This window comes from Nicotiana sylvestris, chromosome 2 (genome assembly GCF_000393655.2).
Source record: "Nicotiana sylvestris chromosome 2, ASM39365v2, whole genome shotgun sequence".
Classification (NCBI taxonomy): Eukaryota; Viridiplantae; Streptophyta; class Magnoliopsida; order Solanales; family Solanaceae; genus Nicotiana; species Nicotiana sylvestris.
The window spans coordinates 189,906,241-189,922,334 of record NC_091058.1 but is presented as its reverse complement, the minus strand read 5'-3'; the positions used below and the strand labels follow the sequence as shown (position 1 = coordinate 189,922,334).

Here is a 16,094-nt window from a genome sequence, read left to right as displayed (position 1 = left end):
GCAGAACATGAAGACAAAGACCCTTCGGGGAATATGCCCCAACGATGTAAGGGCAAACTTATCCGGATATGTGCGGTAGGATTTGCTGTGACCGCACCTTTCGTACAAATAATCAAAGGGAATGTAGGACTCCTTCAAACATGTCAAGTCTGGATTCTTCTTTAGGCCCATCATTTTGAGAAAACCTCTACCCTTGCGATTAACAAACCCGGGGTCTCCCATGGTATACCAACCAATCCTCCTATTTCCTCTAGCAGGGGTGTCATCTCAATCTCTCCGAAGCGAAACACAGACCTATCACAATCCAAGAACAGAGTAGCAACTTCTTTGATTTGGTTGTTGGGTTGGACCTCCAGGAGGGAAGGTAGATTTCCTAGGTATTACTGGACATGAGTTTGATCACTGGAATGAAGATCCTCCCACCAGCTTAGCAACTTTCGGTGAATGTTTGTGATCACACCGAATTTGGGGATTTCGTGCCTCATGTTTCTGCAAGACAAAAGGGTTAGGCCCTTACCCCCACCAGACTCGACTATTAAATACCAATAATTGGCATAAAATCATTTAGTTCTCCAAATAAATGCACAAAATGTGATAGTGTCCGTTTGGGTTTTTTGAGAAACCTAGTGGACTTTGGACAAGGCTATCTTAAAGAGTCATTATGCGGACAACATAACTGACTCGGCTAGGTTTGACCATGATGCATGCATAATTAAACAGAGTAAGGTTTTTATGGGGGGTTTAGACTAGTACCCTTGAGTAGACAACTCAAGAGGGAAAGGCACGGAAACGTCAACTACACCGTTGATCGACTGTTTTTACCGCAAATACACCTTTTGCCGTATTTAAAGGGTGAGAATATTAGAGGAGCGCAACCACTCATTATAAGCGTTGCTATAGTTTTTGTTTGGCACGAGTGGAATATGATGTTGAAAGCATGCTTATGCAATAATTAAAACAAGTTCTCACGTATTTGCACGTTCATAAAGTAATAATTACAATAATTTAAGATAGTAATAACGGAGTGCCATAAGGGAAATCAGTAAAAGAAACAAGAGACGAAACAGGTTTTGCGGTAGAAGAGGGAATTAAATACTTAAAGGTATTAAACAAATAAGGCACATAAGAAATGTAAAGTCACAGTAATAGCTTGAAATGGTAAAAGCCTAAAAATCCCCAGCAGAGTCTCCATGCTGTTGCGCCCCCTTTTTCCTCGCAGAAGCGGGTTCATGACATTTGGGAGGACAACTCGTTCCCTTTCAGGAATTGGGTTTGGATTGAAGAGTCGTCACCTAATGATTTGAGTGCATTAGGACACTAGGAAGAATTTGATATAGGAAACTAGAGATTGGGTAAGGGCTTGAAATTATCCCGAGAGGAAGGTGTTAGGCACCCCTCAAGATCCACTAATGTGGTTCCCGGCCAGGCTACAGTTGTGACTTTAAGTACAAATAACATGAAGGAGAGTAAGACTTCAAGTAAGAGGGGATTTGCACATAAGGGTTACAAATAGGTGAAATTAAAAGAAAACAAAAGAAAAGTTGAATTTTGAGAAAATAGTTTGAATGTAAACAATGAAATAAACAAGTAAAGGAAAAGGGGGTCATAGATTTATAAATAATATGGATCACCCCACACAACATCTGGTAATCACTCCTCAATGAGGGGCTATACGAGATGTAATCGCATGTTCATCATATCCATATCTACCCTTCTCACCCCGTTAAGTTATTAAAGCACGGATTGGTCTCGGTTACTTATTGCATGCTATTACCCGTCCCATTCCTATCAGTCCCTAAGGCACTTAGGACTACTAATCCTAAAGGGAAGGGGTATTAGGATTTGTAGTTTCAAAGGCAAAATTCTAAGGCGACAAACAAAACACACATGTGGCAAGTATGGGGAGAAAGCACATAAACAAATAAGGCTCAACAGACCTCCTTAAAACCAAAGAAAAACACATAATTTAGCATGTCTTGCACATACTGCTTAGGGTATGATTAAAACTTAAAAGGTTGAGGTAGACTAATTTATTACATATTTCAGATAAGAAATCCGAATCAGGCATGCCTATTTGTTGTAGTTAATAAGAATCCGACAAGTTTACCTTATGGTTTGCCTAAGTGTTAGACGAAGACCTATAAGCATGATATCTACTGATTTCAGAAATGAAGAGGTAAACGGATTACAGATAGGTTAGAATAATACAAGTTCTGAAATTGATAATGCATTACTACTGACAAATTAAACTTACAAGTGAGTGAAGCGATTCAGATTTGATCAAAACCCTTATAGGCATACTTTCTATGTGTTTGTTAACTTAAAACACTTTATATAGGTGCTGCATTTTATTACGAATGCGATATCTGATTTCACTGGTTGTTAAAACCTATAACATGTTTGCCTAATGAGAGGTGAGTATTCAAGAATCAGAAAGGACTTATAGGCATATTATCTACATGCATGTGCATCCTATAGACATGGTATCTATATACGAATGCAGAGATTCTTATAGTCATGGTATCTAAATGGGAATGTAGAAGTTCTTATAGTCAAGTTATCTACATGAATGAAGAAATTCATAAAGATAGGTTATCTTCATGAATGCAGAAATTCCTATAGACAAGTTATCTATGTGAATGCAGAAATTAATAAACATGTAGGCAAGTTATCTATGTGAATGCAGAAATCAGAAATTTCTATGAGCAGGATATCTACATGAATGCAGAAGTGCAGAAACTATAGGCAAGGTATCTATATAAATGCAGAAATGCAGAAAACCCTATGAGTAGGACATCTATATGAATGCAGAAGTGTAGAAACTATAGGTAGGGTATCTGTATAAATGCAGAAGCGCAGAAACTATAGGCAGGGTATCTGTATAAATGCAGAAGTGCAGAAAACCCTATGAGCAGGACATCTACCCCTTGCATGCATGGTTACCCCTCCCTTTTCACTAATCACACCAAAAGTTTATTACAAAGTTATTACAATCCAAAAGTAAAATAGAGAAAATACATCAGAAAATTGAAAATTACAACCAAAGAGAGCCTAATTCAGACTTCCTGTCTGAAGTATGAAGTAAACCAACTCCCAAGATCAAGACCCAAAGCCTTTCTCTCAGTTGGATGTGTTAGAGTTCCCTAAGAGCTTCATATGGGCTTTGGGCAGTGCTGACATCCAAGTGCATTGCAGGATTAAGTCATAGTGCAGTGTGGAAGGGCCAACCCTTAAGTGTCCAAGTTCATAGGGAACTCAAGGTCCCAAGGCAAGGCTCACAGGAGGGGGCAGAACTTAGAAGCTAAGAGTGAGTGCAAGTGCAGAGTTCTGAGAGAGGAGAAAGGGGAAGCGGCAAAGAGGCACGGGCAAGCTAGTGGGCATACCCAGTAATGGGAAATGCTAGCACACCCCATAAGCCTGTTAGAACACATTGTTTTAGAGGTTAGGATCCCCTAAGGGATCTAGCTCAAACCATGAATAATAACTTGCGTATTGCCATGTTTTAAACTATAACTCAAAGCACATAAAGGGAAACAGGGGCAGGGATTCATAGCAGAAACAAGCAAAAGAAATTAACATGCTAGTTAAATATTCAACTTTGCAAAAGTTAGTAAATTAGACATGGATACAGAAAAGTTGTAAATAAACACATTGTGAAGATGCTGAAACTTAAATTAGGACATACCAATTTCAACGAAAACAAACAAAGAAAAGTAGTAGGTCTTGCAGATAGGACACAATGCAGAAAGAAGAGAATGTATTGTGAGAAAGTATGAGTTCAGAAAGATTTTGATGTCTAGTGTGTGAAAGAGGGTTGTGCCTTTTATAGTGTAGAAATCAGGCTGAAATAAGGTAAGAAAATAGTTAAAGAACTAATTGTCAATCAATTACACAAGGCTTCCCTTAATTAAGGGATTCAGATTCAAACGGGTAAAACCATTTAAGGAAAAGAATTAATCAAACACTTTGTACAAAGTAGGCAATTAGGGGTGAATACATAAAAGTAATTTAAGGACAGGGTTTTGATAATACACAGTTTGTGCAAATAAGGTAAGAAGATCAATTAACAACCACTAAATCAGAGGGTCTGAGACTTTGTTATGAATGAACTGGGTCAGAAAGATGGGGAAGGTTTGAACTTAAGGGAAATCAGCAAACAATGGAAGGAAATCAATCAGACCAAAATCAGAGAGAAGTACGAACTAATCACAAAATTTGAAAGTCACTTTAGAGGGAGGTTCATCATATATAAGGAGCATGTGAGCATGAAAGAAAATTGTCATGCCATTGTAAAATCAGTAGAAAATTCAGTGTATAAGAGTTTAGCAAAAGATTCAGAATCATATGCAAACAAGGAATTCCAAACTCAGTTCAGAGACTCAAATTCAGTCTGAAAGAATTAGTGATCTTTTGAAATAAAAACCCTAGCTAGGGAAAATCACAAAGCAAAGATGAGAGGGCAAGCAATTGAATCGAAACATGTTTAGAAGTTTCAGAATAGAACTGAAACTTCTTCATGCTTCTTTAACAACAGAACTCATGAGAAAACATGATAGCAAAGTAACATGCAAACACAGTAGAAGGATTCAAAGAACATAATGGAAATACTAATAAGAACAGTAGAAGAAGCATGCTAGAAGAAACCTAAACAGGGCTCAGCAGAAGGCAAATAATGAAACTTAAGAACTTAGTAGGAAAATATAGTAGAAGAACACAAGGACACCGAAAAAGTACAGCAGAAAAACATATAGGAAAACATAGTAAGATAAACATATAAGAACATGGTAAAAAATACAAGATCACAGTAGAAGCAAATACACATAAAGGAAAAAGAAAGTCAGAAAATACTTAAACATTTTCTCAGAAAACCATAGATCGGAAAAGAAACGGTTTGAAAGTAACTTTTTGAAAGAAAACCTCGAAGGGTTTGGGTTTCAAAAGAACCCTAGAGACAATAAAGGCTTTGAAAGGTCACTGATCTGAGTCGAAGAGGTCAAAATCAGGCTCAAACCACCACTGAATGCTGGAACAGAGCCGGAGAGGGATGTGGAACCTTGAATCGGCAGAGGCGGGGGTGACGACCTTCGAGGTTAGACCTCGAATCTTCAAGTATCAAGTGTATAAGAACAAAGGGAGGTGAGTATAGGGCTCCCATGGCCTGAGAAGCCATGGATTCCGGTGGTTTTAAGGTTGAAGACGGTGAGAGGCGGCTAGGGTTAGGGAATGTTTGTGAGAGTTTGAGAGAGGAGAGGGGTTTCAGGGGCGACAGGTTAGGTAAAATCAACTAGGGTTGGGGGGTGTTTGTGAATTAAAAAATGAAAGGGGGAATTGTGGCCGTTGATCAAAATGATCAACGACCTAGATCAAAAGGGAAGGCCGAACAGGTAAGATAAATGGGTTAGGGGCGGGTTAAATTGAAATTGGATCAGTCCATTTGGGGTTTGAAATTGGGTTAATTAGGGAGACTGATTTGGCTAGAATCGAAATAGTTAGGGCTAAATTTTAAATAGCCACTTTTCCCTCTTTATTTTATAAAAAATAGTAAAGTGGTTTCTAGAAACAAATTAAAGGTACAAAATTAACTAATAATGTACAAAATATTAAATTAAAAATACTGGAATCATTTTTGTAATTATAAATGCAATTAAATCTTAAAATAGACTAATATTGCAATTAAGTGCAATTTAGCTTTAAAAATACCAAAAAATTTATAAAAATGTGCAAAAAATTTACCTTAGCTCTATTTTGGTATAAATATGAGAATAAAATAAGTTAATCACCAAAATGATAATTCGAGGAACAATTATTGGTTTTTGTACTATTAAAATAGGGCAATAAATTGATTTAAAATTTTTTAAAAAAAATTAGAAAAAATACTAAAATACTTGGACATACTTATATATGCATATACATGCTATTTTGAAAGTATTTTGTATATAAAAATATACAGGAAAAAATTGGGTATCAACAATAGTATTATGGGTCTTGGGCCCGGACAAAGAACTTATTCATTTGTTCCTCTTCTAAGGCAGGTCTGACCTTAGCAGCTTCGGACCTTCAGCGAGTAGCATAATCGCGAAACGTTTCTGTAGGCTTCTTCTTTAGATTATGAATATAGAACACGTCAGGCGCATTCTCTGTATTGAACATGAACCTGTCCATAAAGTCGGACGCCATGCCTACCCAGCTTGACCACTTCTTTGGATCTTGGCTGATGTACCAAGATAATGCATCTCCTTTCAAACTCCTCATGAACAACTTCATGCGGATTCTCTCGTCTTTCCCTACCCCAACCAGCTTGTCGCAGTATTTCCTCAGATGGACCCTTGGATCACCCGTACCATCAAACATTTCGAACTTAGGAGGTTTGTACCCCTCGGGCAGTTCGACATCGGGTTGTATGCAAAGATCCTCATAGTTCAACCTTTCAATTATCTTGCTTCCTTCAACGCCTTGAATCTGGCTGGTGAGTTTCTTGAGCTCCTCGACCAGGTTCCTGATAAGTAGGTGTTTTTCATCAGACTTAGGTGTTCCTAGGATAGGTTGGGTGGAGTGTGTCATGGTCTCCACGTAGATGGGGGTGCTATGGTGGCCTGGTATATGTTTGTGTAAATGGTTATTTGTGGAGTTTTGATGTTCCAAGATAAGTAGTGGAGTGTTGTTTGGGATATGGCAAGCGTTGCATTGAGTTTTTAGTGGAATAGTGTAATGGTGAGGATCGGGATGATTCTATTGCTTTGGTATATTTTGAGGAGGTGTAGGGTTCTGAGTGTTGGGGAAGTTGATATCTGGGGTACTGAGGGAAAATGACAGGTTTGCCAGATTCTGAACTTGATCGAGCTCTTCTTGGAATTTCAGCAGCTTCTGTTCAAGTTGGGATACATTCTCCTGAGGAACCTGAGTACCATGGCCATGAGTAGCCTCTACCCGTTCAGTTGGATTCTCCTTCCCGATGTTGTTCAGATCTTCCATTTTGCTTTTGTTCTTGTTTCTGGCAGGACTAAGAGGAGGAGTGGGTGGAGGGCCCTTGGATCTCGTAGAATAAGATGATGATGCCAGAGTGAACGAAGTAACCTTTGGGGAGGGGAATAATAAAATAGAAAATAAAACAAAAGGTAATCAAGTTAGTGTGGATTATAAAAAACATTGCGGTATTTAAACACATAGTGCGGAATGTAAAATGTGTCCTAATCTGGGAACCTCTTTGTGCCCGAGGTAGGCCCAGCGACAAATTATTTTGGAGAACTTAGAATGCTAAATGCCTCATTTTATTGATAGAAAATAAGACGAATCCCAAATTGGCACTAAATAAACAGGAAAATAAAAGTCACTAATGGCAATTGGCCTTATTACATTTTATAAAGCGAAAAGGTAAACTCCTATCTACTTGGTCCCTGAAGGACCTTATCCAGATTCGGCATCCTTGGCTCCATCGAACAGCTTTCCCAACTCGTAGAGTCCCAGCAACAGGTATGCTCTAGTTAGATGTCTGCCTTCGGTCCCTTCAGCATTTTGACAATCTTCGACCCTCTTGAGAAATTTTCTCTCCAATTCCACTATGCCTCGCTCCAAGTATCCCAGCCGCTTGTTGGCACTAACAGCCATGTTCTTCCATTCCTCATCAGCTTCTGGCTGGACTCTTATATTTTGCAATGTTCGCTTTCGTACTTACGGATACTTTTGCACAACTGGTTGTACTCGACCTGCGCCTCGGCCTTTTCATCTATAATCCTGTGACCTCGAACAAACCCTGGTTGGCCTAGACCATCATGATTGTCTTCCAACCAACCTGAGTAGAAAGGAGTGCAGCCAGTATGATACCTATCTGGTTCGATGGTATCTTTCCCCATTATGATCTTGCAATACCATATATGCTGAGCTTGGCACTTGTAAGGACTATCATCATTCTGGAAGTTAGGTCGGAAATGACTCATCTTGTTGACCCTGGGTATAACTTTCTTTCTACCAGCTTGCCTCATAACTCAGAGAGGGACGTAATGGCATGTTCCTCTCAGACCAATCAGTATCAGGAAAGGTGCATGTAAGGCCCCGTGGAAATTTCTACTCAAAAACCCGAATCTCGTGATGCCAAGATAGGATCATGTGTTAGAAATTCATAAAAATTCTTTGCAGCAAGCTTTCTTGTCGTGGTTCGGACCCTTTGGATTAATCGGTGCATTAGAAAGTTAAGAATTATGTTTGCTAGAAAAGTGCGTTTCTACGATCCATTATGTGGTCGCATAATAGGTATGCGATCACATAATAGGTTTGTGGTCGCATAATAGGTATGCAGACCGCATAGTCGCTGCAGAGCCAGTCAGTGTGTTGGTTAATTTGAGGACAACTATACGGCCAATTATACGATTGCATAATCAGTATGCGGGCCGCATAGTCATCACATAATCCCCTTGGATATTTTGTGAAGGGCAGTTCTGCGGTGCATTATGCGACCGCAGAACAGGTATGCTAACTGCATTTCTGTCGCATACCCAGATAGTTTGTCCAGATTTTGGGACTATTTTTGCGCTCCATTTTGCGGGCCGTATGTCCATTATGCGATCACATATGCGATCATAAATCGTGTCGGGGCTCCTATTTTCTAACTTTTATAACCCGACCGCATCACATTAAAAACACCCCATCTGTTGAAATGCCTAGACCTTAAATTAAGATTGAAGCTACATATGTTGTGTCATCTATGTGAAGTATCATCTATGCTTACAATTTTATTTGCTCTTGTGTGCACATATTATCCTAAATTACAAATCTAACATTGAAATTGGGAATGATGTGAGATGTGGCCTAGTGCCAAATATATGATGTGATAGCTGTGGCCCCAAGTACCTATGAAATTATATATGTGAAACAAAGATTGAAATGAGATGATTGATAGAAAAGGAAAATGCCTAGGTAAGGCGGCCTAGCCGATCGGGCCGAGATCGGATTCCATGCCGCACACATGGTGGTATTGTATTTGTGATTGAAGTATATGTCTCAAATGAGGCAACCTAGCCGATCGAGTCGAGATCGGACTCCGCTCAAGATAGCGGTGGTATTGTGGACAATGATGAATAGTATGAAATGCCCCAAAACTAAAAGCTATGGGAAAATGATGTGAAAATTGCATGATTCTTTTATTTGACAATGTTGTGATCATTTAAAGTATTTGAGGTATACTTGTGATTTCCTTATTCTTGTATGAAAGTTCTTTCTAACTAGATGGTGTTTAGTTATACGTACCAGTACTATTCCATGGTACTAACATCTCTTTTGCCGGGGGAGCTACATTTTTAAACGAATGTAGGTGGCTTCATAGCGAATAGCGCCAATCGTGCGTAGCGGAGCATCCTTTTCTCAAAGTCTTGGTGAGCCCCTTTCTCCTTCAAGGGGTCATGTTGTACATCTTTTGTTATGTATATCCATTTTTGAGGTACAACTGGGGCCTTGTTGCTGGCATTATCATACTTGTCTTTTGTATCCTTAGAGCTCCGTAGACGTTTGTGTGGGTTATGTACGGGTATTGGATGGGTCTATGAACTATGTTGTAATTCTAACTCTTGTTTCTCTATAGTGAAATTGTATGGAATCTTGGGAACTTAACTACGGTTTAAGGTTGTGATGTAAAATGAACTAACAATGTTGAATGTGCAATCTTTCCTATTGTTTAAATAAACGAAAGCATGGTTTGCTTAATCATATTGAGTCGGGTAGAAAGTGTTCGATAAGGCTTGTTCAGTTGGGTTCACTCTTTGAGCGCCATTCACGCCTCCCGGGGTTGGGGCGTGACAAACTTGGTATCATAGCCTAAGGTTCTAAGTGTCCTAGGATGTCTCGGAGCCGTGTGTAGTAGAGTCCTTCTTATCGGTGTGTAGTTGACCACATCTATAAGTTGGAGGCTACTTGGGAATTTAGGAATAACACCCTTCTTGGATATTCTGGATCGTGCGGCAAAACTTGTTATGGAACTATTCCCCCTCTAATTAGTGTATTGTTCTATCTTTCAGTAAATGGCACCTAAGAAGAAAGCGAGAATTGGCCAAGGAGCCAATGCCACCTTAGGAATGGCTGATGAATCACTGCTTGATACTGCAGGTGAGGGTAGTCGCCCTGCTATCACCTTGCCTAGTTCTTCTATTCCAAAGCAGACTACCCTAGTTCCTACACCTGTGGAGGGTACTACTATCCCTCCCATTAATACTCATACCCCGCCTCCAGCCCCGGCTTCTAGTTTTAATATTTCTGATGGGGATCTTAGGGAGCTATTTAGATGTTGACCCAACTAGTGGCCTCTTAAGCCCAGAGGTCCAATGTTGCACCTAGTTCATCCAGCCAGCAAGGGGATCCCACCAGTTCTAAGGTGAATAGATTTCTTCAGTTAGGCCCGCTAGTGTTTTCGGGTGCCAATTCAAAAGAAGACCCTCAGGATTTTATTGATGAGATGCACAAGACCCTCAAGGTTATGCGTGCAACTGAGACAGAGGGAGTAGAGTTGGCTGCCTATCTTCTGAAAGGGGTGGCCTTTTCGTGGTTTGAGTTGTTGGAAGATTCCCGTGAGGATGGGAGCCCTCCGGCAAGGTGGAGCGAGTTTGTCGATTCCTTTATAGATCATTTCCTGCCTGCTAAGACAAGGGCAGGTCGTGCAACAGAGTTTTAAAATCTAAAGCAAGGTAGCAAAAGTGTGTGGGAGTACCATATGGAGTTTGCTCGCCTGTCCAAGTATGCTATTCACATGTTGCCCACAATGGAGGCCAGGGTACACCAGTTTGTTCAGGGCCTTAATCCTTTGACTATTAATGAGGCTTTTATGGATGTATTGAATTCTGACATGAATTATGTGAAGATGGTAGAATTTGCTTAGGCCACAGAGAACCATAAACTGAAGAACAGAATGGAGAGAGAGGGTAACAGTAAGGCCCGGTCTAAGGCCCGATCTACGGGCAACATGGGAGAGTCATTAGGTGGGGGAAGATCAGCTTTTAGGAGAGGATCGTCAGGGCCGTCCCAGTCTATTGTGTAGTCTTCAGCCAATGCACCCCCATCAGGGCCCAGCCAGCAGAAGCAATGGAGTCATTTCAGGCCCGGTCAGGGCAACAAGGGATCCCACCAGCGGGGTCAGTCAGGAGAGGGGTCCCAACAGCAGCAGAAGTCCCACAGTTAGTATTCTGAGGGGTCATATTCAGATTCATTGTCGTGTATCTCGCCAGGGAGCGGGTAGGGGCACATCACAATTATCCAGTCCTGCAGCTGCTACATCTTCAGCCCCTTCTCCAGCTCGAGGTGCCCCAACACCCACAGGTGCAGCCAAGGGTGGTGCACAGAGTTTAGGAGGACCCAACCGGTTCTATGCTATGAGTGGTCGCCAGACTGTAGAGGCTTCTCCAGATGTTGTTACAGGTATTCTGACTGTTCAATCTCATGATGTGTATGCACTAATTGACCCTGGTTCCACCTTGTCCTATGTTACACCTTTTGTTGCTATGGAATTTGGGATAGAACCGGATCAGCTTCATGAGCCATTTTTGGTGTCTACTCTGGTTGGTGAGTCAATTACAGCTACTCGAGTTTATAGAGGTTGTGTGGTTACGATACGGGGTAGGGATACCACAACTGATCTTATTGAATTAGGTATTGTCGACTTTGATGTGATAATGGGAATGGATTGGCTTTATTCATGCTTTGCCAAACTTTATTGTCATACTAGAACCATGAGGCTTGAATTTCCTAATGAGTCCGTTGTTGAATGGAAGGGAGATAATGTAGTGCCTAAAGGTCTGCTTATTTCTTACCTTAAGGCCGTGAAGATGATCAAGAAAGGGTGTATCTATCATTTAGTTCGGGTTACGGATACCAATGCCGAGGCACCTAGCCTTGAGTCCGTGCCAGTTGTGAATAGATTTCTGGATGTCTTTCCAGATGAACTCCCTAGGATCCCACCAGACAGGGAGATCGATTTTGGGATCGATGTGATTCCAAGTACGCAACCTATATCAATTCCACCTTACAGAATGGCACCGGCAGAATTGAAAGAGCTAAAGGAACAATTGAAGGATTTGTTAGAGAAGGGTTTCATCTGGACGAGTGTGTCACCGTGGGGCGCACTAGACTTGTTTGTAAGGAAGAAAGATAGGTCACTACGGATGTGTATTGACTACCGAAAACTCAACAAAGTCACAATAAAAAATAAATACCCTCTACCAAGGATAGATGACTTGTTTGATCAATTGCAAGGTGCTACATATTTCTCAAAAATTGACTTGCAGTCCGGGTATCATCAATTGAAGATAAGAGAGCAGGATATTCCAAAGACAGCTTTCAGGACTCGGTATGGGCACTTTGAATTACTGGTAATGTCTTTTGGTCTAACAAATGCCCCGACAACTTTCATGGATCTTATGAATCGAGTCTTCAAGCCATTTCTAGACTCCTTTCTGATAGTGTTCATTGACGATATTCTTGTGTATTCCCGAAGTCGGAAGGACCATGCTAACCATCTCAAGGTAGTTATGCAGACTTTTCAGTAACATCAATTGTATGCAAAATTTTTGAAATGTGAATTTTGGCTTGAATTTGTCGCGTTCTTGGGTCATGTCGTCTCTATGGAAGGAAATATGGTAGATCCTCAAAAGATTGCGGCAATGAAGAATTGGCCTAGACCTACCACTCGAACAGAGATTTGCAGTTTCCTAGGTTTGGTTGGGTATTACAGAAGATTTGCGGAGGGGTTTTCTACTCTTGCCTCTCCATTGACTAAGTTGACGTAGAAAGCAGTTAAATTCCAATGGCTCGATACTTGTGAAAGGAGTTTCCAAGAATTGAAATCAAGATTGACTACAGCACCCGTATTAGCCCTACCAGAGGGTGCAGAGGGATTTGTGGTGTATTGTAATGCTTCAAGGGTCGGGCTTGGGTGTGTGTTAATTCAACATGGCAAGGTTATAGCTTACGTTTCTAGGCAACTCAAGAATCATAAAAAGAACTATCCAACTCATGACTTAGAGCTTGCAGCAGTGGTGTTTGCGCTAAGATTTGGTGGCATTATTTTTATGGGGTCCATGTGGATGTATTTAAGCCTTCAATATATTTTCAAGCAGAAGGAGTTGCATCTGAGACAGAGAAGTTGGCTAGAGTTACTCAAGGACTATGACATTGATATTCTCTATCACACGGGAAAGACTAATGTTGTGGCGAAGGCTCTCTATTGAAAATCTATGGGAAGTTTGGCTCATTTGAAGGAGTTTCAGAGGCCGTTGGCCAGGGAGGTTCACCAGTTGGCTAGTTTGGGAGTTCGCCTTGAGGACTCTAATGAAGGAGGAGTAATTATGTATAATAAGGCTGAATCATCATTTGTGGCGGAAGTGAAAGAGAAGCAATTCAATGATCCATTGTTAAGACAACTAAAAGAGGGGAGTCATAAACACAAGACCACAGCTTTTTCCTTTGGCATGGATGATGGTACCCTATGGTACCAAGGCCGCCTATGCGTTCCGGATATTGACGGTCTTCGGGAGAGGATCATGGCAAAAGCTCACACTTCCAGGTATTCCGTTCACCCAGGTTCTACGAAAATGTATCATGATCTCAAGGAAGTTTATCGGTGGAATAACATGAAAAAGGATGTGGCGGACTTCGTGGCAAAATGTCCAAACTGTCAGCAAGTGAAGGTTGAACATCAAAGGCCCGGTAGATTGGCCCAAAGAATAGAAATTCCAATTTGGAAATGGGAAATGATTAATATGGATTTTGTCGTAGGGTTACCACACACTCCGCGTAAGTTGGACTCAATTTGGGTAATCGTGGATCGACTCATGAAATCAGCGCAATTCTTGCCAGTTAAATCCACCGACACAACAAATAGTATGTTCAGTTGTATATCAAAGAAATAGTCAGGTTGCATGGCACTCCAGTCTCAATCATTTCAGATCGAGGGGCTCAGTTCACTGCCAACTTTTGGAAGAAATTTCAGCAAGGTTTGGGTACGCAGATAGATTTTAGCACAACTTTCCATCCTTAAACCGACGGGCAAGCAGAACGGACTATTCAGACGCTTGAGGACATGTTGTGTGCTTGTACTCTTGATTTTAAAGGTAGTTGGGATGACCATTTGCCACTCATAGAATTTGCTTACAACAATAGCTTCCATGCTAGTATCAAAATGGCACCATTTGAGGCGTTGTATGGTAGGAGATGTAGATCTCCCATTGGGTGGTTCGAGGTTGGAGAAGCTTAATTGATAATGCCGGACCTCGTGCATCAGGTTATGGAGAAAGTCAATATTATTAACGAGAGGTTGAAAACTGCTCAAAGTCGTCAAAAGTCTTACTCGAATGTTTGTCATAGAGATTTGGAGTTCAAAGAAGATGATTGGGTATTTCTGAAGGTTTCCCCAATGAAGGGTATCATGCGATTTGGAAAGAAAGGGAAATTAAGTCCGAGGTATGTCAGACCATCCAAAATCATTCAGAGGATTGGTCAGGTGGCATACAAGCTCGAGATGCCACCCGAGGTGTCATTGGTACATCCGGTCTTCCATGTGTCTATGTTGAAGAAAGTAGTGGGAGATCCGTCCACTATTGTGCCAGTTGAAACTATTGAGGTTAATGAAGAACTGTCATATGAAGAAGCTCCAGTTGCCATTCTTGACAGGCAAGTCCAAAAGTTAAGAAATAAGTAAATTGCCTCCGTAAAAGTGTTATGACGGAACCAGCAGGTGGAGGAAGCCACTTGGGAAGCCGAGGAAGAAATGAGAAAGAAGTACCCATATTTGTTTGAATAGTCATGTAATAGCTTTTATGCATTTGGTTCCCATGAACTCTTACCTTGTGATTTGATTAAAACTGACATGTTTGGTTATATGTTGCCTATGCGACCATGATTAGTATTGTATAGGTTATGTTATGACTGTAAAATGTTTACATGCTGTTAGGATATGTTTCTGGGGCTCTCTGACATGTGGATAAGCCTAGTTACAAAGGAAACTCTGGCAAATTTTTTATAAATTTAGGGAGTTAGCCAAATTTAGGGTTGTGGATATGTTTCATGTTATGAAAAACTGAGGTTGCATAGAGATTGCTAATAAGTAAACCTTGATCCTCATTCAAGGACAAATGATCTTAAGTGGGGGAGGATGTAAGGCCCCGTGGAAATTTCTACTCAAAAACCTGAATCTCGTGATGCCAAGATAGGATCATGTGTTACAAATTCATAAAAATTCTTTGCAGTGAGCAATCTCACCACGGTTCAAACCCTTTGGATTAATTGGTGCATTATAAAAAGTTAAGAATTATGTTTGCTAGAAAAGTGCGTTTCTGCGGTCCATTATGCGGTCGCATAATAAGTATGTGGACCGCATAGTCGCCGCAGAGACAGTCAGTGTATTGGTTAATTTGAGGCCAACTATGCGGCCAATTATGTGATTGCATAATCAATATGCGGGTCACATAGTCATCGCATAATCCCCTTGGAATTTTTGTAAAGGGCAGTTCGGCGGTACATTATGCGACCGCAGAATAGGTATGCGAACCGCATTTCGGTCACATACCCAGACAGTTTGTCCAGATTTTGGGACCATTTTTGCGGTCCATTTTGCGGACCGCATGAACATTTTGCGATCGCATATGCGATCGCAAATCGTGTCGGGGCTCCTATTTTATAACTTTTATAACCCGACCCCATCCCATTAAAAACACCCCACTTGACCATTTTCCTGTTATTTCATGGCATATAGAGTGAGAGAGGGAGTTCTAGCAAGGGGGTTATTTCATGGCATATAGAGTGAGAGAGCGAGAGAGTGATCTTCATCAAGTCCCCACTCCATCCTTGCCCCAAATCCTTGAAGATTGTCAAGTGAAATTGCTAGGTCATCACCCTAAGAGGTAAGAGCTTGTACCCTCATCTATAATTTCGAAATTTCCTTAAAATAAGTGATTAGCAAGGGGGTTCATGGGTATAAGGGATGACAATCTTGCATGCATAAAAAATAATGCGGTATGGGGTGGTTGTGAACCAAAAGAGATAACAATTGTGGTATAGGATGATGAAAATCTCTCACAAAAGAGTCCTAAAATCACTATGCACACTTAGTGCTTGATAATTTA

General features: G+C 40.8%; 1 protein-coding gene across 1 annotated transcript; it reads left to right on the top strand.

Annotated features, from left to right (window-relative positions):
• The first annotated feature begins 13,208 nt into the window (after positions 1-13,208).
• On the top strand, positions 13,209-14,671 carry LOC138886083 (uncharacterized). Its single transcript, XM_070167112.1, has 2 exons — positions 13,209-13,787; positions 14,255-14,671. The coding sequence occupies exons 1-2, from the start codon at positions 13,209-13,211 to the stop codon at positions 14,669-14,671; spliced, it is 996 nt and encodes a 331-aa protein (XP_070023213.1).
• The last annotated feature ends 1,423 nt before the right edge of the window (positions 14,672-16,094 follow it).

Bases quoted from the DNA above. Each gene is read 5' to 3' on its own strand.
- LOC138886083 (XM_070167112.1), top strand. From the start codon at position 13,209: ATGGGAAGTTTGGCTCATTTGAAGGAGTTTCAGAGGCCGTTGGCCAGG. The intron at 13,788-14,254 runs GTAATCGTGGAT...CTCGTGCATCAG, and splicing joins GTAAGTTGGACTCAATTTGG to GTTATGGAGAAAGTCAATAT.